Below are 25,305 nucleotides of genomic sequence, written 5' to 3'. Positions count from 1 at the left end.
ATCATTAAATATGAGCCGATTTAGGCTGCAGCCCCTTTAATTCTCGTGCTCCCCCACCCCCTGAGCTCGTGCTTGTCTTAAACAGTGCATAAACAAAGATCACAAAGCTTATATATACCTCAAAATGGATCTTTACAAGATGTTCGTCATACATGCTGCATGACGCGAATACAGTAAGAAACAATGGTAACTTTAACCACATTTAACAGTACATTAGCAACATGCTAACGAAACATTTAGAAAGACAATTTACAAATATCAATAAAAATATGTTATCATGGGTCATGTCAGTTATTATTGGTCCATCTGCCATTTTTCACTATTGTTCTTGCTGGCTTACCTTGTCTGATGATTCAGCTGTGCACATCCAGACGTTCTGCCCTTGTCTAATGTCTTGAACATGGGCTGGCATATGCAAATATTGGGGGCGTACATATTAATGATCCCGGCTGTTACGTAACAGTCGGTGTTATGTTGAGATTCGCCTGTTCTTCGGAGGTCTTTTAAACAAATGAGATTTATATAAGAAGGAGGAAACAATGGAGTTTGAGACTCTCTGTATGTCTTTTCCATTTACTGAACTCTTGTTATTCAACTATGCCGAGGTAAATTCAATATTTAATTCTAGGGTACCTTTAAATAAAAAATTTGATGTCAGACGGTACAACCAAATAGTTGTATGTAAATAATTGAAATGAGCCGTTTTTTACCAGTATTTGAGAGAGATCTTCGAAACCTTTTCACTCCGCTACAAGGATAATTTGGGGTCATGTTTACTCTATCTTGTCAATTCATAATAAAAGAGACATGTTTGCAGTTGCCACCCTGACATTTGAGAATATACATATTGCTGGACAAAAGCTTTTCAACTACATCTTTAAAACTACTAATATTTATAATACTTGTTTATATATAAGGTTTCAAACAAAACAAATGATGCCATAGTATTTAGTGTTCACTTTTTTTTTTTTTATAAGACACTATTTTAAACGGATTAGTTTTCTTAGTCTGTACATTTGTTCGGCCACCTGACATTTTGGGGGTTTAAGACAAAACATAAAACAATATTTATTATTTAAATGTATTAAAATTGAATTCAAACTAAATAGGTTGAACAGAATAAAGTGATATATGTCATTAATTTATCAAATTATTTTAAAAGAAAATAATGCACTTGGACACAAAAAATAGACTAAATGATGCCTGCTCTGACCCACCTTAGTCCCTAGTATAAAATTATACTATTGAAATTGCTGTGTAAGTGAATTTATGCCACCTTCCAGCAACATTAAACAGTCTGCGTAAAGACACCTAATTGCCACTTCAGAAGTGCTTCTGTGCCACCTTTACGTTGTAAATTTGGCATCTCTCATACACCGGTTTCCTCACCTGTCGTCTTTCAGTCCAGTAGGACCTGAGACAGCAGGCAGGATCATCATTCCCACACTAACACACTAACAGCTGAGATGGACACAGATGTAGAACCATCTCTCTCAGCACATTCAGGCACTACTGCCCACACAAAGCCCATCATACATCATCCTTCATCTCATGATGAAACCAAGCCAAACAAATGACCTTAAACAAGCTCCCGGTGCAATCACATGCACAGGATGGATTAAAAGGGTTTTTCCTGCATATCATTAACAGAGAGCATTACAAACTACTCTTACTTATGATTATGACAGTTCAAAGCATTAATGCCAGACCTGGTCTTAAAAGTGTCTGAATGCTTTATGGAGATAGGACACAATATTATACATTTATGATTGAATTTACTGCTGCTTATATTTAGATATTAATATTGTGGGCACCTTTCTCGAATATTGGTTTTAAGTGGGTCACTCTGATTATAGAGCGGTTAAATGGTTTTAGAAACATGATATAAACTCGATGGATGTGACTGTGCGCTCACCTTGGCAGGATTTCCCATCATCTCCGAGTTTACTACCGTCAGGACACCTGCAGTAATAACTGCCGATAGTATTACAGCACGTGCCTTCACATCCGCCATTACTGTCTGCACACTCGTTTATATCTAGAAAGAAAGAAAGAAAGAAAGAAAGAAAGAAAGAAAGAAAGAAAGAAAGAAAGAAAGAAAGAAAGAAAGAAAGAAAGAAAGAAAGAAAGAAAAACCCTGAGAATCCATATAGACTATAACTATATTGTGTTTTAGAAACATAAAATCATTAATATGCTAATAAGAAAAAGACAAAGATTAACAACAAAAACAATCAAATTGATAACCCCATTAAATGGAGTTGTGGTCATTTTTTCCCCATCTATCCAGTACTTTAGATAATTTTGATTTAAAATAAACTCATTTGAATAAACTTGTTAAATTTTGAGAAAAAAGTCGAAATAAAATGTTGAAAATAAACTCATTAAATTTTGAGAAAAAAGTCAAGATAAAATATTAATAAACTCGTTAAATTTCAAGAAAAAAGTCAAGATAAAATGTTTATAAACTCGTTAAATTTCAAGAAAAAGGTCGAGATAAAATGTTGAGAATAAACTCGCTAAATTACAAAAAAACTTGTTAAATTTCAAGAAAAAAGTCAAGATAAAATGTTAAGAATAAACTCGTTAAATTATGAGGAAAAAACTTGTTAAATTACGAGAAAAAAACTTGTTACATTTTGAGAAAAGTCGTTAAATTTCAAGAAAAAAGTCAAGATAAAATGTTAACAAACTCGTTAAATTACGAGAAAAAATGTTGAGAATAAACATTAAATTATGAAGAAAAAACTCGTTAAATTTCGAGAAAAAAGTCGAGATAAAATGTTGAGAATAAACTTGTTAAATTACGAGAAAAAAGTCATTAAATTTCGAGAAAAAAGTCGAGATAAAATGTTGAGAATAAACTCGTTAAATTATGAGGAAAAAACTTCTTAAATTACGAGAAAAAAACTCGTTACATTTCGAGAAAAGTCGTTAAATTTCAAGAAAAAAAGTCAAGATAAAATGTTAATAAACTCATTAAATTTCGAGAAAAAAGTCAAGATAAAATGTTGAGAATAAACTCGTTAAATTACGAGAAAAAAGTTGTTAAATTTCAAGAAAAAAAGTCGAGATAAAATGTTGAGAATAAACTCGTTAAATTATGAGGGAAAAACTTGTTAAATTACGAGAAAAAAACTTGTTACATTTTGAGAAAAGTCGTTAAATTTCAAGAAAAAAGTCAAGATAAAATGTTAATAAACTCGTTAAATTACGAGAAAAAATGTTGAGAATAAACATTAAATTATGAAGAAAAAACTCGTTAAATTTCGAGAAAAAAGTCGTGATAAAATGTTGAGAATAAACTCGTTAAATTACGAGAAAAAAGTCATTCAATTTTGAGAAAAAAAGTCGAGATAAAATGTTGAGAATAAACTCGTTAAATTATGAGGAAACAACTCGTTAAATTTCAAGAAAAAAGTTGAGATAAAATGTTGAGAATAAACTCGTTAAATTATGAGGAAACAACTCGTTAAATTTCAAGAAAAAAGTTGAGATAAAATGTTGAGAATAAACTTGTTAAATTATGAGGAAACAACTCGTTAAATTTCAAGAAAAAAGTTGAGATAAAATGTTGAGAATAAACTCGTTAAATTATGAGGAAACAACTCGTTAAATTTCAAGAAAAAAGTTGAGATAAAATGTTGAGAATAAACTTGTTAAATTATGAGGAAAAAAAACGTGTTAAATTTCGAGAAAAAAGTCAAGATAAAATGTTGCAATGATATTCTGCACAAGAAAAAAGTCGAGATAAAATGTTGAGAATAAACTCGTTAAATTACAAAAAAATACTTGTTAAATTTCGAGAAAAAAGTCGAGATAAAATTTGGGAATAAAATCGTTAAATTTCAAGAAAAAAGTCGAGATAAAATGTTGAGAATAAACTCGTTAAATTTCAAGAAAAAAGTCGAGATAAAATGTTGAGAATAAACTCGTTAAATTACGAGAAAAAAAACGTGTTAAATTTTGAGAAAAAAGTCGAGATAAAATGTTGAGAATAAAGTCATTAAATTACGAGAAAAAAGTCATTAAATTACGAGAACGAATTAGCTACGCTACTACCACTTTGATGCTTCAAAAAGATCATAAAACTAATCCATATGAATTAAGCGGTTCAGTCCAAATTTTCTTTTAGTCACATATAAACATATAATATACAGAAACTCAACCAAACCTGCTTGATGCGTGAGAACAAACCTCGTCCGGAAGCTCAAACGTGTTGCGTAACACACGAGAATGAACCTCATTAGTTACACAGCAAGTTTGAACTTCCAGAAGAGGTTTGTTCTCACGCATCAAGCAGGTTCAGTTGAGCTTCTGTTTATGTTTGCTGATCAATGTTAACAAGTGAGTAAAAGCCTAAATTCAATCTTTTCATCATATAAAGCAAGAGTCTGGACTAAACCACTCATTTATATGGATTAGTCTTACGACAGAAATCTCTCAGATTTCATCAAAAAAATTATTAATTCGAGTTCAGAAGATGAAGGTCTTACATGTTTGGAACGACATGAGGGTGAGTAATTAATGACAGAATTTTTGGGTGAACTAACCCTTTAACATCATCTGGAAAATCTATTTCTTTATCCATCTATTTCCTCTTTATATTTTCAATAGTTTCCTCTCTCCAGCATATTGTTTAGATCTGTAAAGACTTTCTGTAAAAATGTTTCCTGTCTCATGTCTTTAAACAGGACATTGTGCAGTCATTTTAACATAATCATCACACAGACATAAACAGACAAACCACACAAACCAACCCCCACACAAACACACAGCACTCAGACTCAGGTAATAAGTCCAAGCTGGTCTAAACAGCTGCCTTCTGCTCAACAGGTTTTCATCAAGTACACACAAACTCAAAAAAAAAAAAGTTTCACAATAAGTTCAAGAGAACTTATCTTAAAAATCAATTGATAAATAAATACAATTATTTGATAGTGTGTGTTTCTGTAAGCCTCAGAAACCAAGGATGGGTCGCCATAGCAAATGTTCAGGCCACACCCACACTTGGTTTCGAAGGCAACACAGCATCACCAGATGAACTCCAAATATGACTATTATAATATCTAAAATTATAAAATATTTATGAATCAATGTCGTTGGTTGCCCAAAGCCAGGTTTTATAATATTTAAGAATCTTTCCCCAGTTTCACAGACAAAGCTTAAGTCTAGTCCCAGACTAAAATGCATGTTTGAACTGAAAGAATCTTGCACTGATATATCTTCAAATCTGTCAGTGCTATTGTTCTTTTATCAAGATGCACAACAGTAATGTTTTTTCTAAGGCATGTTTATAAAAATCCTGGCTTATTTTAAGCCCTGTTTGTGAAACCAGGCCTACATGTTCAAGATACATGTTCACAAATTTGCACACATTATTTTTCACCCATCTCCATCTGTTTTCTTCTGTCTGATCTCGTGGAGTCATGTCTCCCTAACAACCTTTGACTCCAAGACACGGCAATGACCTTAAACAAACATCCCATAATAATAATAATACACAGTGCTGACAACATCTTTCCTGTGGAAAGACAAGGACAGATTTACAAATGTAAGTTAAGCGTTCTAACTGTGATGCTGTCGACTCGCTTATACAGGTTTACAGCATCATGAGGGTAAATAATGCCAAATTTTCTTTTTTTGGGGTGAACTATGCCTTTAAGTGATTTCACAAAACTATAATGCATTTGCAGTGGCTAAAATGTGCGTCTTGATAAGGACTGACATGCACGCAAAAGTACACACACAAATACATCTGAGAATAAACATCCACTCTGCCATCTGTTTAGCTTGTTTAAGCCCCTGTTTTCTATGTTTCACACCTGGTGATCATTCTCTTTGTCATTTTAAATCTAGATCTGTTTTGTATCCAGACCTCTGTCATTAATCTTGCTCTGGCTCTGACTGGCAAACAGGAACAGGGGAAAGAACGATGAAAAACATCTAGAAATAAAACAAGAATAAACAACGGGAAATTAAAAGCAAATGGAAAGACTGTTTTAAAATGTTATTGATATTAACATTTACACATTCTGTCAACATTTATATATTTTAAAGAGGTTTTTGAACTGAATATATTCTGTATGCCACAAAGAATGTACAAGGGCCCGTTCACACAAAAAAATGTATTCCACTGCACTGCTTTTTTTTGTCTGAATCCACTTTTGCTAGTTTAACGATGGGACAAATGGACGGCGCATCCGGTGCATGGTCTAAAAGGGTTTTCCCTATTCTCTTAATGAGTAATGGGTGTGTTTTGGGTGTAACGTGGAATAAACCAATCAGAGTCTCATCTCCCATTCCCTTTAAAAGCCAGTTGCGCTCGCACCATGGCAGACTCGTTATTTACGTGGCGGAATTTGCAATTTTTAAATTGTAATCCTTTTATTTTTATTATTTGGCATGTTGCTGCGCGTCCCTGTGTGTGTAATAAGCAGTGTTTAAGTGCGCCTATAGGTGCACATTACCAACGCGCTCTTTAAATAACAAAAAATAAATAAATATTGCGTTGATCAGTTGGTCAATGGCGCAATCTATTTCAGCTGCCTCAAAATAGCAACACGCCAACAATGCATCTGAACACACCTCATTTTCATAAACGGGCGCAAATGCATTTGCTATTTAAACAACATGGTGCAGGACGGGAAAATGATAACTGTGTCAGGCTGAAACTAGCAAAAAACATTTGCATTGCGCTGGGTGTATGATCAAAATGTTTTGTAATTTTCAAGGAGAATAGAACGTATTCTTTGTTGCAAAAATACAGGATTTTATAAGTGCCTTAATATAATAATACAAATATATATATATATATATATATATATATATATATATATATATATATATATATATATATATATATATATAATGTAAAATATACAAATAAATTCAAATCTATTAAAAAAAAACATACCTGTACATTTAAAAAATATATTTCCAAAACATTTTATGTACCCATTTATGAAATGTAAAAAATGTATATATAGAAATTGTCACTGGAGATTGCTTGTGCAAAACTTGCCACCACATTGCAATGATATTCTGTGTGTTTGCCAGTGTGTTGCTATTTAAAACACATATCTTTGTTACTTCCATTTAAATACTGAGAAGTATTACATATTAATTGATGGCCATTTCTGGGCCAGAGCGAACAGAGAGAACGGAAATCTAATAACCATAGCCATCTTTCCTGGGATATCCTTTCCTCAGTTTGGACGTAGTACAACTCGCCTGATGCGTTCTACAGACGACAGCTGACAAGACCTCACAAGGTCTCTACATAGTGTCTTTTCCCCCTCAGAAGTGAATAAGAGGATTATTGCCACCGTTAGACCTTTTAATTTAAGGTATAAACTCTTACTGCTTTTAAATACACTAATGAGTCTCAAAGGAAACATAACGCAATAAAGATTGGGTATTTTCATTCTCTCTCATTCCTTTTGTCTACTTTTTCTCAACGCATGTTAAAGTCGTTTGGTTATCTCTCAGGGTTATGAATGCTTCGAGGAAAAGCAGCAGTTTCTCATGAATATCCCCTGTCCTTTCATTGGGAGATCCTCTTTAATGGTTTAGGCAGAGCAGTTACAAAACGTTTAAGCTAACTGTGTGTCCTATCAGAGAAAAGGATAGTTCTGTGTATACTGTAACTGTTCAGCTGCTATGTCTGCCCATCTCTCAGCATGTAGAGGCACATGTCTTTTGTTGTGATACCACAGATCTTTGCATTTGGTCCTGTATTATCTTACATAAACTCACACATCCAAACTAGGCCTCACATTCAAGCATGACTTCTTTTTTTAAACAGCAAGGGACTCTGAAACATCTGGCAAGCATCTGCACATTAATTACACATTTCCGCAATTACTGGTTGATCTGTATACAGCTACCAACAGGATGTTTCAATATTCGATCAAATATTAAGTTACAGGTGCTTTACTGACTCTATGAAAATAACTAATTTTGAAAAAGAGAAAACAAATTACCACTATTTTTGTAAACAAATATGAATTTAATGTGCCCTTGCTGAATGGAAGTATCAATTCAATTAATTATATTAAAGGGGACCTATAATGCCCTTTTCACAAGATATATTATAACACCGTGTCCTAACCAGACACAATGCGATAAGATTCCAGCAGCGAGCAATTTGACTGTCCACACTAGACGTGACGCGACAATGAGAAGCGATAAAATCAATCAAAAAACACAGCCAATCAGAAGAGAGTGTGGACGGGTTCTCTCGGCAAGAGCAAAGTAGGCAAGTAAAATTCATAAATATTACACAATTTAAACATTATTTACAGAGTACAACCAATCTTTGTCATAGAATACACTATGACGTCATGGCTGGTCAGGACAAAAACATGGAAAAGATACATTTTATCGCTTGTCGAGGCATCGCATCGCGTCTGGTTAGGACACGGTGTAAGTTTCTGGTGTCTGTGAAGTTTCAGCTCAAAATACCCCACAGTTCATTTATTATAGCTTGTCAAATCTGCCCCTAATTGGGTGTAAACAAAAACACATTGTTTTTTTGTGTGTCCCTTTAAAGGTGCCGTAGAACGTGTTTTCAAAAGATGTAATATAAGTCTAAGGTGTCCCCTGAATGTGTCTGAAGTTTCAGCTCAAAATAACTCATAGATTTTTTTTTTTTTAATTCATTTTTTTAACTGCCTATTTTGGGGCATCATTAAATACGCGCCGATTCAGGCTGCGGTCCCTTTAAATCTCCCGCTCCCCGCCCCCCGAGCTTGCGACTGCCTTAAACAGCATAAACAAAGTTCACACAGCTAATATAACCCTTAAAATGGATCTTTACAAAGTGTTCGTCGTGCAGCATGTCTAATCGCGTAAGTATGGTGTTTATTTGGATGTTTACATTTGATTCTGAATGAGTTTGATAGTGCTTCATGGCTAAAGCTCCCTGCCTGCTTTCCAAAAGAAGGCGGAGCTTTAACCGTTCGTGCTCCGGTTGCTCAACAACAACAAAGCTGGAGAATCTCACTCAGCCAAAATGAGGATTGTCAGTAATGGTGTTCAGTCTTACATTATTCAAACCGGAGTCGACACTGATGGAGAGACTCAGGAAGAAGTTACAACTTTTAAAATTTATCTAGACGTTTCTGAATGGTTAGTGGATAAATTTATGTAGTTGCTGTGGAGTTGATTCAACTCATCGACTAGCATGTGCCGTCATGTTAATCTTGTGTGCAAATCCAGCGTTGAATTGACCCTCATATGTGAAGCAGTCCAGTGTAAAATGGTGGCATGGTAACAACTCTACTGCACTCTACTACAACAACTCTTCCTCTTCTCTAAAGCAGCCCAACATGGCCTCAACCCCTTTGATGCGTGTTCCCGGGGACAGGGTTTATGTAAATTTTGAGGTTTTTGATGTCACCATCATAGGAAGAAGCTCATTGTAGTTCCTACCAGCCATTTGTAATCCTTAAAAAGCAATTTCTGTAGAAGAAAATATCTCCCTTTGCATTGAACTTTGAGCGTCGTAACTTTGCAGATGTTGTTTATGCTCAAACAGCAACATTACACACTAACTAAAGTTAAAAAAGTGAAATCATAATCAAGAACCCCTTTAAATTATATACATTTCACAAAAATATTAAAGACACTATCACGATAGTCAATCTTACTTTTGTCTCCTCTAGAGTTTCAGAAGAGATTTCAATAATGTCTCAACTATGCTCATATTAGCCAAGTTTGCAATCAAAGATCAGTTTCAATAAACTAAAACATTTTTCCAATATATATCTGGTCTATGCTATTATAGCGCTCTATTCTTTCTGTATGTCAATAATTTGTGTCTCTATTTTGTCTATTTCTCCTACAAGGAATTTTAGAAGAAACACCTGAGAAAGCTGAAAGCTCCATTTAGACTACATTAAGTCTCATGAACCATTAATAAGCAATAAAATTTTCCTTCAATAACTTGTATTTTACAACACAGAATATTGAGAGCAAATACTGTATAAAGACAGATCTTCAGAAGTCTAGAGGGTTTTGAGTTAAAAGCAACAGAACATTCCAGCACACACACACACAACTGGTTCATGTTTCTCCACAGCAGGATTTGGTTTCTCTGTCTCTCAACTGAGATCACCTGCTGAGTGGAGACGTTAAATTAATTTCCTTCTGAAGTTCTCACTTTTTAATGTGCCAGACTCACTGCTTCCTCAAGCCCATCTCAACAAAAAGAAATAACCTTTTGACCAGGAAACTCACTCCACACTCTCAAGGACTCTGTTTTCATTGCCAGTCTTTGCCGTGCAGTAATCCTTTCTCCCCACAGACTCTCGTTTCAACAGCCCGTGTCTGCCAGAGCATCCTGCAGCAGTGAAGTTCTTGTTCAAATGTGAGTTTCTCACCAAACCAGCACATGGAGCGTGTCAGTACAACTTAAACTGAAAGGTCTGGCCGTCCTGGATAAGCAAGCTTTCAAACAGCACGTAATCTGATGACCTCAATCATAATTTACAGACCGCTCAGTCAAAGTTTGCATTAACAGATATATTTGTGCTGGATCAGAACATGTCATGCTTTAGTTCAGAGAAGGTGACTGAACTGAAGGATAAAGACACAGAATAGAGCAGTGAGAAAGTGGAAAACTGGAAAAACAAATCTTAATAAATGTTCCGGGTCTCAATGTGCATGATTGATCAGGACATGTTATTCTGAGGAAAAATCTTTCATTAAAACTTTCTCCAGCTCTGAAATGAATTTTCTTTTCTGCTGACATAATCAAAGCCATGCAGATGGCGGGGGGGAACAATATTGGCCAACAAGATTCTTTCATTTTGGTGCTTTCTTATGCAGAAGTCTGTGCCATGATGCTACAATGCCATTGAAGGACCATTTTGGGTTCCCCAAAAAATCTTTAAAATCAAAAAAAATTTTTTTATAATGATCTGAAGAACCCTTTTCCACTATAAAGAAACTGCAATGGAAAGGTTTCATGGATGTTTAAGGTTCTAAACGGAACCATTGACGCCAGTAAAGATGTTGGCTATGATATACATTATTACCTTATACATGTACATTACATTAACACTCAAAATTGTGAAACATTATGAACGATTAATCCAAAAATGAAAATTCTCACATTTACTCGACCTCGTATTATTCCAAACCTGTATGACGTATTTAAAGAATGTTTTAACTTTTTGTCCACACAATGAAAGTCAATAGAGACCAAAACAAAAACAACATCTTATTTTGTGTTCTGCAGAAGAAATAAAGTCATACAGGTTTGGTATTCATCAAGGTGAGTAGTGATTTTAATTTTTTTGGTGATGAAATGCAAATGGCTTTCTGCATTCAATACACTGAGGCTGGGTCTGTACTAAAATTATAAAGATGTCAACTGGACTACAATAATATAATATATTGATAGCTGTGTGTGTCCATGCAAAGAATGTGAGATATGTGACCCAGTTTAAAGGGGGGTCTAAAAAAGTTGTTTGTGGATGAGGAACTCTTGAACTCCTCAATACACTGCAGTATTCCAGGGAAGTATGTAGAGTCAGGACCCTCAGTGGGGTTGTAAGTCTTAACTCCAGTGTAGAGCAAACAAGATGGAGGAAAGGAAACCCTCAGGCAAACTGTATCAAACACACTCAGTACACACAGACACATCTTTAAACACTGTTCACTCAGCACATATTGTAAACCTGTAAACAGGAAAGTTGCAGTAATTGACAGTGAAGAGCTTGTTTCCCACGAGTCTCTTCAACTCCATCAGGAAGACACTGTTGTTTAGTAGAACAACATGTTGAATGAAAAAAAAAATTAAAAATGGCATCTCTTTTAAAAGTTTAATCCTTAAATGCATAAATGTTTCGCCAATCATTATTACATATTCGGGTCTTTAGTGACCCGGATTTATATCTAACACGGATGGATCTCTACCTGTCACGATAATATAAAACTCTCCTGAAACTAGAGTAAGAATTACAGAAGAATAAAATAAAGCATATTTTGTTACCTTTTGGAGCCAGTTTGAGCAGATGTTTTATACCATCATCACTGTATGGGAAAATGAGCTCTAACAAGGACATTCAGCATCTGGCTCATATTTGCGATCTCAAACATATTCTCTAACTATCACCAGATCCACCATCAAGTGACTTGATTATGTCCAGTACTTGATCTGCAGTAAATCGCTGAGCCATTTCAAGTTTTGCTTATGATTCTTCTTATTCTTCTGTTTTCTGCCTGCGCTAACTATGAGTGAAACATCACGTCATCATTGGGTATTCAATTATTGTTGTGCAGAAAAAATCAGTGATGGGAATAACGGCGTTAGAAATAAATGGCGTTACTAACGCCATTACTTTTTTCAGTAACAAGTAATCAAACAAAGTAGTTTTTCTTCCGTTACAACGAGAGAATGTACATTTCATTCGGATTAGGCTACATAATCAGAGTAGAGTATTTCTTTTCATTTTTAGATATTTCAAACTTTCTATAGATATATTTCTCATGTCTGCGAGGCAAGCAGCTTATACGCTGAGTTTCGGTTCATTTAGTCGCGCTCCAGTTCATGCGCCAGTGATCGCGCCCGTGCATCCATGATTATATTGTCTGCTATATTTGATTCTTATTTATTAAATCCAGGCAATTGGTTTATGAAACATTGATTAAAATTAAGATAGAATTTTTACAAAACGAAATTCACTTTTAAGAAAGGCTTTCAATAAAACAAAACTTAATGAAGTGGTCAAAATCATGTCTAACCCACTCCATGACTATACTATATATCTTGCATCTTACTCATGGTGTTCAGTTTTCATAATCAAGTAAATGAATTTAAAACATAACATAGGACTATTTAAACATATATATAAAACTACATTTTCTTTAATGACAGTACAGAGAAATTTCATAAGCAAGAGCGGATCATGAGTCACGAGACGGATCAAGAATAATTTATTTTTAGTTATTTGACATATTTTAATTTTTTTAAAGTAACGCAATAGTTACTTTCCCTGGTAATTAGTTACTTTTATAATGATGTAACTCCGTTACTAACTCCGTTACTATTTGTGAAGTAACTAGTAACTATAACTAATTACTTTTTTAAAGTAACGTGCCCAACACTGGAAAAAATATACTTACACTGTTACATACCTCAGGTCGTTAGCGACCCTATACAATTTTTACAAAAAATGAATGGAAAAACAGGCATTCTTTTATTATTATTTTTTTCTTGTTATAATGTTTAGAATGAATTGATTGAGGAACACTAAGATGGTTGGAGGGTAGTAAAGTTCGAAATGGCTTGCCAAAGCGAACTTTCAGGAAAAGTTAATTCCAGCACCAAAACACCTTCGTACTACCATTGGTTGGTGACGATAACGTAATAGGAGGTGTGCGCAGAGGCTCCGCCTTCACTCGCGTGGACCACGTCTCTGACTCATTTGATCTGTAGAGTTTGTTAAGGTAAGATCTCCGCAGGTGAAAACATGAAAAGACTAGATAGCTGCTTTATAGTACAAAATGAAGTTGTGCTTGTAAAAAAATGAAGCACTAACACTGTTTTTCATGTTTGATACTGTAAAGCTGCTTGATTTTAAGCAATCCATTAAATAAAGTGCTATATGAACACGTGACGTGACTGGAGTGCTACTTTGCAGAGCTCATGCTAACATTCCCATGCTGTTATGATCAGGCGCTTTTCTTATGCTTTCTATAATAAATGCTTACTGTTTTCTCATTTTTGTTGTGTTTATTTTGTTACTGAGAAGAAAGTGCACGGCACATATTTGCATATTCATCTAACCGTCACTCTCAGCAGTGTGGGCGGCGTCAGATGTTCGTTTACAGTATATCTCTGGTCACACATTTCGAACTTCATTTTACCCCTAAATGAAGAACGAAAAAGAAGATCGTTTGAAGTATACCGGAGCCTTTACCCCAAGCTTTACTCACCCTCAAGGGTGTATATGACTATCTTCTTTCTGATGAACAATCAGTTATATTAATAATATCCTGACATATCCAAGCTTTATAATGGCAATGAACGAGACCAACTAGTATGAAGCTCAAGAAAGTGCATCCATCCGTCATAAACGTGTACTCCACAAGGCTCCAGGGGGTTAATAAAGGCCTTCTGAAGGGAAGTGATGCGTTTGTGTAAGAAAAATATCCATATTTAACAAGTTAGCCAGTAAAATAACTAGCTTCCGCCAGACTGCCTTCCGTATACAACTTGTGAAGAGAGTGTAATGCCTCTTGCAGTTCAAAACACTTACTCTACGTCCTACACTTTTCGTATTCAACTTACGAAAAAAGCTTGCGTGACGTCAGTTACACTTTCTTCGTAAGTTGAATATGGAAAGTAGTGGAAGCTAGATATTTTACTTTATAGCGTGATAAATATGGATATTTTTCTTACACAAACGCATCGCTTCACTTCAGAAGGCAGATGACACAGGACAGAAGATATTGTTGAATAAATGCGTTATTTTTGTTTTGGGTTTTTTTCACACAAAAAGTATTCTTGTCGCCTCACAACATTAAGTTTGAAGCACTGCAGTCACGTCAACCATTTTTACAATGTCTTTAGTACCTTTCAGGACCTTGAAAGTGGTGGCTAAATTGCTGTCTATTGAGGAGTCATACAGCTATCAGATTTCATTACGGGTTTGGAACGACATGAGGGTAATTAATTAAAGATTTTTCATTTTTGGGTGAGCTAACTCTTTCACACTAGTCTATTATAAAACATCAGCAGCTGTCAAGCCTCAAAAATGATAAAAGAACACTATAAAAGTACCATTAAAATTAGTCTATGCACATGTTTTATGATACTTTTGTTGTGACTTTTCCTTTTTGGAGCTTGACAGCTTCTGGTCACTATTAACTTTTATTATATGGAAAAGAACAGCTTGAACATTCTGTGTAATATCTCAGTTTTTGTTCCACGGAAGAAAGTAAGTCCTACAGGTTTGTAACAACATGAGGATGCACTATTCCTTTAACTTTCTTATTCTATGAATAGTATTCCCTGCTTTCTCCCTCTCAGAATTGAGTGACAAGTGGCCTTTAAAGGCAGCCAATCAGTCCAACAGGAAAGGCCCGCTGAGCTACAGCATGTCCTGGGTAACAGTGGCAGGGACTATTGAAAGAGAGCACTGTAAAAACATTCTTCCACACGCACAAATACACAGTCTCTGAGTCAAATGAGCTTAATAGGTTTACCAGTCCAACATGGAAAAGACATTTTTCATCACAGTCATTTCACCGCCGTACTGTTTAGCCATCAGCCCTCTGCGTTATGGACATGCAGAAGAAAACTTTAATTTTAGAAACTCTGAAAATACATTTTAGGAGCACAAACTGTCATCTTAGCACAAAACCGCAGGAGTAAAGCTGCAGATCCAACACACAAAAATCTCTAACTAAACTTAGAGGTTTACTGTTAAGACACAAACACGAAATCTCGTTCACATACTACTGTGTGTGAGGCTGCTTCAATGCTCAAATGTATATTTACTCTGCTGATTTCAACTGAAGTCAAACTCTTTGCTGTTAAACCAGATCTGGTAAATCATGTTTACCAGAACACAGACACTCTTATTCTGCTTAATTCGACACCTCACAGTGTGAAAACCTCACATGTGCTGTCAAAACAAACCAGAGGGGGCAGAAACAAGTGAAAATCTAACAAACCAAAGTGACGTTTGCCTGGGAAAACTCACTTTAGTGCACTCACAGGTGGTGGACAGAGAATGTGGGAGTGGGAAACTCCAGGGAAACAAGCTTCAAAGACACCAATTACCCTCGCCTTAGAAATATACAACACTCTAATGTACAGATGCATCAACACAAACTCATATGCATAAACACAAACAGCCTGAAAATATGACCACAGAACCCATTCTTGAACACTGAAAAGGTAAATAAGCCACTGAATATTCAGCAGCTGAAACTTCAACCCCTTCAAAAGGCACAAAAGACTCACCGTATTGGCAGCGTGTTCCCTCGAACCCTTCTGGACACTGACATAGCTGATCACTGGTCTCAGAGCACTTCCCTCCATTAAAGCAGGTACCAGAAGAACACACTCCTGTAGACAACACGCATTGTTCAGATACTCTGTATCCATAACACACACACACAGTGTTATTATACTCACTATGAAGACAGCCTCTCTCTTCTCCTCTCTGCATCCATCCCGGGCAGCACCTGTACACAGTTTGCATCTCCATACTATACACCTGCCTATACACTGTATAATAGCCTGTCCTGAGACAGATATAGACAGGGAGAAACAGATGCAAAAATAGCGTTAACAGGTTGATTATACAGTTGTGGCCAGAATTATTAGACCCCTTCATAAATATGATCAAAGATGACTCTAAAAATAAATCTGCATTGTTTATCCTTTTGATCTTTAATACATAAAATTAGCAAAAATCTAACCTTTCATTGAAGGAAAAGAATTGAAAGTGGGGGGGAAATAACATTAAGAAATAAATGTTTTTCTCCAAAACACATTGCCCACAATTATTAACACCCCTAGAATTTTTTATGAGTAAAATATCTCTGAAGTATATTCCCATTCTTATTTAAATTTTTTTAGCTCACCGGGGTGATCATGAACATGAAATTGGCCAGCCATGACTTTCTGTTCCACAGGAGTATAAACATGAGGAAACACAAAGGCCAAATTCCCTTAATCATTCATCACAATGAGAAAAAACAAAGAATATAGTTCTGATGTGCAGCAAAAGATTGTTGAGCTTCACAAAATAGAAAGTGGCTGTAAGAAAATAGCTGAAGCATTGAAAATCCCCATTTCCACTATCAGGGCAATAATTGAGAAGTTACAATCAACTAAAGATGTTACAAATCTGACTGAAAGAGGACGTGTGTCTAAATCGTCCTAATGCACAGTAAGGAGGAAAGTTTGAGTGTCCAAAGACTCTCCAAGGATCACAGCTGGAGAATTGCAGAGATTAGTTGCGTCTTGAATCTCAGAAAGCCTAAAAAAAATTTATCATAAGCACCTACATCCCCACAAGCTGTTCGGGAGGTTTTCAAGAAAAATCCTCTGCTCTCATCCAGAAACAATCTCCAGCATATTCAGTTGTCAGACAAGACTGGAACTTCAAACGGGACAAGCTTCTATGGTCAGATGAAACTAAAACAAGAGCTTTTTGGCAGCAAACCCACCAGATGGTTTTGGTGCACACATGGATAAAAAGTGCCCCATGCCCACGGTCAAATATACTGCTGGATCTTTAATGTTGTGGGCCTATTTTTGTGCTGGAGGTCCTGGACAACTTGTTCAGATACATGGCATCATGGATTCTACCAAATATCAACAGATAAAAAATCAAAACCTGACCAACTGTGCTAGAAATCTTATAATGGGCTGTGGTTGGATCATCCGTCGGGACAATGATCCAAAACAAACATCAAAACCAGCACAAAAATGGGTCACTGAGCACAAAATGAAGCTTCTGCCATGGTCTTCCCAGTTCCCTGACCTGAACCCTAAAGAAATGAGTGGAGTGAACTGAAGAGAAGAAGCACCAACTTGGAGCTGGGAATCTGAAGGATCTGGAGAGATTCTGTATTGAGGAATTGTCTCTGATCTCTTTCAGGTGTTCTCCAAACTCATCAGGCGTTATAGAAGAAGACTCAGAGCTGTTATCTTGGCAAAAGGAGGTTGCAAAAAGAATTGAATAAAAGGGTGTTAATAATTGTGGGAAACGTGTTTTGGAGAAAAACATTTATTTCATAATGTTACTTCCCCCCACTTTCAATTCTTTTCCTTCAATGAAAGGTTAGATTTTTGCTAATTTTATAAATTAAAGATCAAAAGGATAAACAATGCAGATTTATTTTTAGAGTCATCTTTGATCATATTTATGAAGGGGTCTAATAATTCTGGCCACAACTGTATGTAGAGATAGGTCTAATGCGACATAATATAATAAATAAATTGTTTTACGATGGCAAATGAGACATACATAACATTGCTGAAATTAAATGAACACAATAATTAATTTAATCAAACCACAAGATAAACATTTTGTTCATTCTGTGCTCCGGAAATAACGTAGACTAATAGAGCCTATAATCACGCGCTCACGATGCTTGCTGAATCTTCCGCTTGTTGAACCTCTTTTAACTTGACAAGGCTTCTTGAAAATGCGGTCATAAATAATAAGCAAAAAACGCTGAAAAAGCAGCCAGGCACGGCACAGCTGTCAAAGTCGTCAAAGCAGCACAGTGGAACAAAAAAGCGCCGCATTCTGTGAAAAGAACCGAGAAGAGACCTGAGAAGAGTCATTTGTTTGATTCGAGTCTTTTCAATTAAAGGTGCCATTGAACGTTTCTTTACAAGATGTAATATAAGTCTAAGGTGTGTGTCTGTGAAGTTTCAGCTCAAAATACCCCATAGATTTTTTTTTATTAATTTTTTTAACTGCCTATTTTGGGGCATAATTAGAAATGGAGCTCGCGCTTGCCTTAAACAGTGAATAAAGTTTACACAGCTAATGTTAATATAACCCTCAAAATGGATCTTTACAAAGTGTTTGTCATGCAACATGTCTAATCCCGTAAGTATGGTATTTATTTGGATGTTTACATTTGATTCTGAATGAGTTTGATGCTCTGTGGCTAAAGCTAACATTACACACTGTTGGAGTGATTTATAAAGAATGAAGTTGTGTTTATGAATTATTCAGACTGCAAGTATTTAAAAAATGAAAATAACGACAGTCTTGTCTCCGTGAATATAGTAAGAAACGATGGTAACTTTAACCACATTTAACAGTACATTAGCAACATGCTAACAAAACATTTAGAAAGACAATTTACAAATATCACTAAAAATATCATGATATCATGGATCATGTCAGTTATTATTGCTCCATCTGCCATTTTTCGCTGTTGTTCTTGCTTGCTTACCTAGTATGATGATTCAGCCGTGCTGCTCCAGACGTTAATACTGGCTGCCCTTGTGTAATGCCTTGATCATGGGCTGGCATATGCAAATATTGGGGACGTACATATTAATGATCCCGACTGTTATGTAACAGTCGGTGTTATGTTGAGATTCACCTGTTCTTCGGAGGTCTTTTAAACAAATGAGATTTATATAAGGAGGAAACAATGGAGTTTGAAACTCACTGTATGTCATTTCCATGTACTGAACTCTTGTTATTTAACTATGCTGAGGTAAATTCAATATTTAATTCTAGGGCACCTTTAATCTTTTGAACCAGTTCACAAGAACATTCTAAACGATTCAAAGTGCAAATGGTTCTCTAGTTCAGTGGTTTCAATCTTTTAGATGTAAAATATGATCATTTATACTGTGAAAAAAGAATAGTATGTGTAACATAGCCTACTGATTGGAAAATATTTATTTTCTATTGTGTTACATTATTATGTTTTTGTGTACTTCCAATAGTAAGCTACAGCATTATTGTGAAATATGTTATTTCTCTCTCTCTTTCTTTCTTTCTTTCTTTTTCTTTCTTTCTTTCTTTCTTTCTTTCTTTCTTTCTTTCTTTCTTTCTTTCTTTCTTTCTTTCTTTCTTTCTTTCTTTCTTTCTTTCTTTCTTTCTTTCAATCAATTTTTACATTGTTATTTGTTCAACTGAAAAACCAGTGTGATCTTTCCTGTAACAGACGATTTCACTGTGCTCCGATTAAAAACATACAATGCACTTTTAAAATTTCTGAGCTGTTTTTCTCCAGTTTCAGTGTTGTCATAGTTACCATGTTTTGCCAAATTTTGCTATATTGATCAGCAGGTCAGTATTCAACATGCCAGATAGAAGTCGTAAAGGGTTAGTTCACTCAAAAATTAAATTTCTGTCATTAATTACTCACCCTCATGTCATTCCACACCTGTAAGACCTTCGTTCATCTTCAGAACACAAATTAAAATATTTCTGATGAAATCCGAGTGTTTTTGATCCACACATAGGCAGCAACAACATTGCACCTTTTGAGGTCCATAAAGGTAGGCTACTAAAGACAACCATCGACGTGACTGCAGTGGTTCAACCTTAATATTGTGAAGTGACAAGAATACTTTTTGTGCGCAAAAACAAAACAAAATCTCGTCACTTCACAATATTAAGGTTGAACCACTGCAGTCAAGTCGATGGTTTTAATGATGTCTTTAGTACTTTTCTGGACCTCAAAAGGTGCAATGTCATTGCTGCCTATGTATGGATCAAAACCCCTCAGATTTCATCAAAAATATCTTAATTTGTGTTCCGAAGACAAACGAAGGTCTTACGAGTTTGGGACGACATGAGGGTGAGTAATTAATGACAGAAATCTTATTTTTGGGTGAACTAACCCTTTAAGAACATATGTTGGCTGATAGTGTGGTCTGCTTTCAGAGGAGCAAGAGTTGCTTATGACTCCTTTTAAATCACTATTGCTGTGCAAGTCACTTAACCCCAGAAGACAATTCCAGAAGAGCTTTCCCAAAACTTGTACTTAAGTCAATGGAAAGCATCTGCTATGGTACTTGGCAAATTTGCTTGTACTGAACGGTAGGAAAGAAAAGTCACTGCCTCTGACTTAAGAGATAATTCTTTGGGGAGAGATAGTCATATTTGCTAAGAGAAAATGATTTAAGGGATAATGACTGAGAGATGGAAATAATGTAAATAGTTTTGTGTGTCTCACTTCCTCTCGTAGCCCATGCACCAGCGCTGAGAAGAGCAGCCCTGCCGCCACACCTTCACCATACGGGTGAACGCCTGAACGCACGGTTGCCTCACTCCCAGCATAGACATCTCCTGCTCCTCACACACATTCGGCCTGAGAAACAGTGAAAAAGATTGTTTGATCGGTGTATAAGAACCATAATATCCTGATGTATCAAATATGTTACTCAGCAAAAAACCCATGCATGTTTATGCAAACTTTTTATAAAGGCTCAATAATTGATTTTTCTGACTGTTATTTCACGTGTCAAGCATTATAAACTTCTGTCCCAAATTTGTAGCCTGATCCATCGTGGTCATCCTTACTTTGGTTATGTAATGTTGCATGGATTGTTGGATAGTAGTGCTCTGTGAAATCCAGACCAGCCCCGGGTATATTCAGGGTAAATCATTCGCATATAGGGGGCACTCATGAGCCACAAATCCACATCAAGTGTCTCATTTTGAACTTTAAAATTCAAAACCCCTCTTTTAGTGATGTCATTATTAGTCATCTTGTTCAAGTAGTAAAAAAAGCCATTGGTCATTTCATCATAAATGCTCACAGAAGAATGTGGGTCAGCATGTGTAGCTGTCAGCTGACAGTAAGCAGACATACAGACACCAATATGCATGTGTTCCTGCACTAAATACTGGGACAAGGTAATTACGCAAGGATGTAACCATGTATTCAGGACTGGGGACCACATGTTTAAGAATTGTCTATCAAAAATAAAACTATATTGGGGGGAGGGGTAGTTTAATTGCATTAAACAAAGGGAAAAGTGTCTTGTTCTTGTGATTTATAACTGCATTATTTGATTATAAGGCTATCTATAATGAGTTAAGCTCTGTTCATGCTGACACTATGATGCATTGAGGAAATAAATCCAATGATCTTACTCTTAGATCTTGTAACAGCTCGTTTTAGGATGTTGACAAAATGTTCTCACAGCTTGTAAAGTTTGATCCTCAAAGAACATGCTGAACCACATGTTCAGGATCCAAACTTATTTTATTTCAGCACGTTGCTCATTTTCCTTTAGTTTAAGTTTAAGTATAATCCAAAAAAAAATTCAATAAACTAAAACTAATAACTAAAAATGAATAAATACTATACAGACATATTTTTCAAAAATGAAAAGATACACAACAAAATTATTAAACCTTAAACTAAAATTAAAGTGAAAACAGAAAATATGAATATAAAATCTAATTCAAAATGTTAAAATTTATAATATATAACTAAAAAAAAACTAAACAGATTTACACAGTAAAATATAATTTTCCATTATTGTAAAAACAATGCATTCTGGGTAATATTATTAGTCGTTTTCGAGAAAAGTAACCTATAGGCTACTTTCTCGAAAATGACAAATATTACCCAGAACACATTGTTTTTACAGTATATTACTTCTGTATATTACAGTGCATTCTGGGTAATATTATTTGTCATTTTCGAGAAAGTAGTCTATAGGCCACTTTCTTAAAATGACAAATATTACCCAGAATGCATTGTTTTTACAGTATATTGCTGTTTCAATAGAAAACTGTATTTTACTGAGTAAATTGATTTCTTTTTTAAACTAAATCTAATAAAATGTGTTGTTTTTAACTGAAATAAACTTGAAATAAAATAAAATATAAATGAAATTATTATTTTTTTTGCCATTAACTGAAATAAAATTCAGTCTAAGTCAAAGTCAAAGTACTAAAATAACTAAAATAGAAATAAAAGCAAAATAGAAATATTTTTAAAAACAAAAACAAGAACCATAAAATTACTAAAATTAAAATGAAAACTGAAAATGTAATAATAAAAGCTAATTCAGAATATTAATAAATACTATAATAGTACCGAAATAACCCTGCTAAGCCAAATTCTGCCCCTGAAAAAAAAAAAGTTTTTGAATTTTTAGAATTATTTCTTTTATTTATGAATAGATTTTTCAATTGAGTGCACCTAAATATTTTCCAAAAGGAGGATTTCTCAGATTTAGACCATTTTTAGGGATAATTTTGGCCCTAAACTATAGCTAAGTACTACACACAAACTCAGCTTTCCTTCACTTGTCCTTACATTCATATCATGTCTGTCAGGAACTGTTAGCTGATTTAAATCTTCCTCATGGTTATCCAAAGGTTAAAGCACCTCATCCACAGCTCAGAGTATGGAATATCGCTGAAAATGCATTTCAACTTCATAAATACATCAGGACTGCTGTAGAATGATTTGTTTTAATCCATCTGTGACAGTCTGGCTCTTAAACTCTTTATTTTAGTTTTACCGAGCGAGTGTGGTGAGTCTGGGCTCTGCCTCAGAGGGTCATGTTCTCTCTCAGGTTGTTTCCTATGACCATCTGGGCTTAATACAGCACATCCTGAGTCAATTAGGGGGCTCTCAGATAAACTGCACAGTCACACGCCGGATCAGCCCTGGAGTCAGTGTGTGTCAAAGACACAGAGAGGGGTTGACTCACCGGCCTCTGTCACGCTTTACATATTTCCAAATTCTTACAGTGCAGTATTTCAGTCAAGTCAGTTTGTACTGTTTCAAAGCAACTGAATATATATGGTATGATAATCAAGTGTTTACAGAATAAATTAAATAATGTAATAAATAATGATTTTAATTTCACATTTCAAATGGAATCGCATTTGGCGACACCTAGAGGGCATCAGAAATAACGCTTCACGGTTAATTATCAGCTTCACAATCCAAATTATTGCGCTATTGGTACCAAAACAAAGAGCTAACGGTAAGAAACCAAACTGATTACTTATTATTAATAATAATAATAGTAATTTAAGGCATAACTAGTGTTACACCTAGTGACAAAAATAAACTTTTCATAAGCGAAATGCTTTCAATTGATTGAATTAGCCTACACTTTAAAAAAAAAACACAGGTGACACATTTAACATGTTCAGCTGTGATGATTGGTATCATTCAAATAGCACTTTAAGATTACTTTAATCACACACACACAAAAATCGGCTATTTTTAAAAAATCTGAAGTTCATGCATGTTCTAATTAAATGAAAATTAACATTTAAATTAATTAAAATGTCAAGACTAGTGACCAAAAAAACTTATACAGAGGCTATAGAGCGTGACTCACATGTCGGGCTGCAGGTCCAGTGATGCTGCGCCGATCAGAGACACGATCACACCGCAGAGCAGAAGTGCCACGGAGCAGCACATCGTTTACAGCATCCACATGCAGCAAACACTCTTCAGGGCTTGTGGTGAGCAGGTTTCAGGGGCCCACCGTCCACTGTACAGGGTCCGATCACTTCATTATACACGAGTGGGGCTGTAGTTAATATATCTTTGTGAACGCGCTAAATGTTTTCTCCTTGCAAACTGAAATAATCGAGCATCCTGGAGTCCTGGAGCTGGTGTCCTCAACTGGGAGCACACTGAGACAGACTGGACAATCGCTCAGCGCTCTTCCCACCACACACACACACACACACACACACACACACACCGCTAGGGGCCACGATGGAAACACGGTGCTCAACAGCGGTTGTTTCTCAAGTTCTGTGTGATATGTGTGATGGGTAAGTTACTCTAAAAACTCATTTGTTACTAGCTAATTACATCTTCATTAGATTCCTTTAGCCTACAAATGAGTCTTTCTAAAAAGTATGCATTAGCTACTTACTAATTAGCCTAGCCTATTTGTAAATCTCATATCAACCTCGACCAGTTGAATAATACAATTAAAATAAATAAAATTAAAATGATTGTTCAAATAAATAAAATAAAATTGCATAGGCTACCTTATTCTTGAACTGACCAAAGTATTTAGAGGGAGAGGGTTACATTAATAGTTTTATCATAGACGTTAACTTTTGATGTTGTTTTATATAGAATTGTTTTGTAGTCTATTAATGCAATTACATCAGAATAATTAAATTACAAAAAAAAATAAGCGTAATCCCTTACTTTAGCTACTTTTAAAGGGAAAAGTAATTCAATTACAGTAGGCTGGGCTGTTTGTTTGTTTGTTTTTGTAACAACAAAAAAGTTATATATTGGGTAAATGTAAAGGCCCTTTTTCACACCAAAAGTGAACTAAATAAGCCTCAGGCTGAATGAAATGCAAATTCACGTCTGTACAGCAGAGGGCGCAGTTCAAACAAGTCTTTCAGCTGTGCTGCCATTCTGGAACTGGAATGCAGAAGAATAGGATGTTTTTGTTTGTTTGTTTGTTTTATAGGATGTAGACACAGAACACATTTTTCTATTTCAATGCGCTACTTTCCCATTGTTTTTCTATGTAAATATGCGTTTGACGGACGTGCATACGCTCGCGTCCCGCGTCTTTTGGATGTAACTTTACTTATATTTTACTTTACTTTAACGTGTTGTTGACATGTTAAAATTCACACGTTTTTGGCCTTCCATACAAAGTCATATCTGAGCCATTCGGAACGCCATATTTTTGCAGCGCCTCGCACATTAGCGGCGCGTTTTTAAGACGCCACGTCGATTTAAAAGAATTTCAACTTCACACGCAGCGCTGCTCATCAATGTCAGTTCCAAAACAGTGGGCCAATCAGAAGAACTCGGAGGCGGGGCAAGCGT

At 35.4% G+C, this 25,305-nt stretch overlaps 1 protein-coding gene across 2 annotated transcripts in view; it reads right to left on the bottom strand.

Annotated features, from left to right (window-relative positions):
- egfem1 (EGF-like and EMI domain containing 1) overlaps positions 1-25,305 on the bottom strand; it is an 85,693-nt gene that overhangs the window by 53,041 nt on the left and 7,347 nt on the right. The window contains exons 1-5 of one of the 2 annotated variants that reach the window (XM_067365192.1): positions 23,831-23,976; positions 20,689-20,823; positions 16,157-16,266; positions 15,983-16,087; positions 1,916-2,038 (exon numbers count right to left, since the gene is read on the bottom strand). In XM_067365192.1, the coding sequence (XP_067221293.1) occupies positions 1,916-2,038; positions 15,983-16,087; positions 16,157-16,266; positions 20,689-20,823; positions 23,831-23,913 (556 nt within the window). In that variant the 5' untranslated portion in view covers positions 23,914-23,976. Of the gene's footprint in view, positions 1-1,915; positions 2,039-15,982; positions 16,088-16,156; positions 16,267-20,688; positions 20,824-23,830; positions 23,977-25,305 lie in introns of those variants that run through there. The other variant, XM_067365191.1, reaches the window with a different exon arrangement.

The sequence above is a fragment of the Chanodichthys erythropterus genome, chromosome 17, assembly GCF_024489055.1.
Source record: "Chanodichthys erythropterus isolate Z2021 chromosome 17, ASM2448905v1, whole genome shotgun sequence".
NCBI lineage: Eukaryota > Metazoa > Chordata > Actinopteri > Cypriniformes > Xenocyprididae > Chanodichthys > Chanodichthys erythropterus.
The sequence above is the reverse complement of the archived record's forward strand: the minus strand, read 5'-3'. Positions and strand labels throughout refer to the sequence as shown.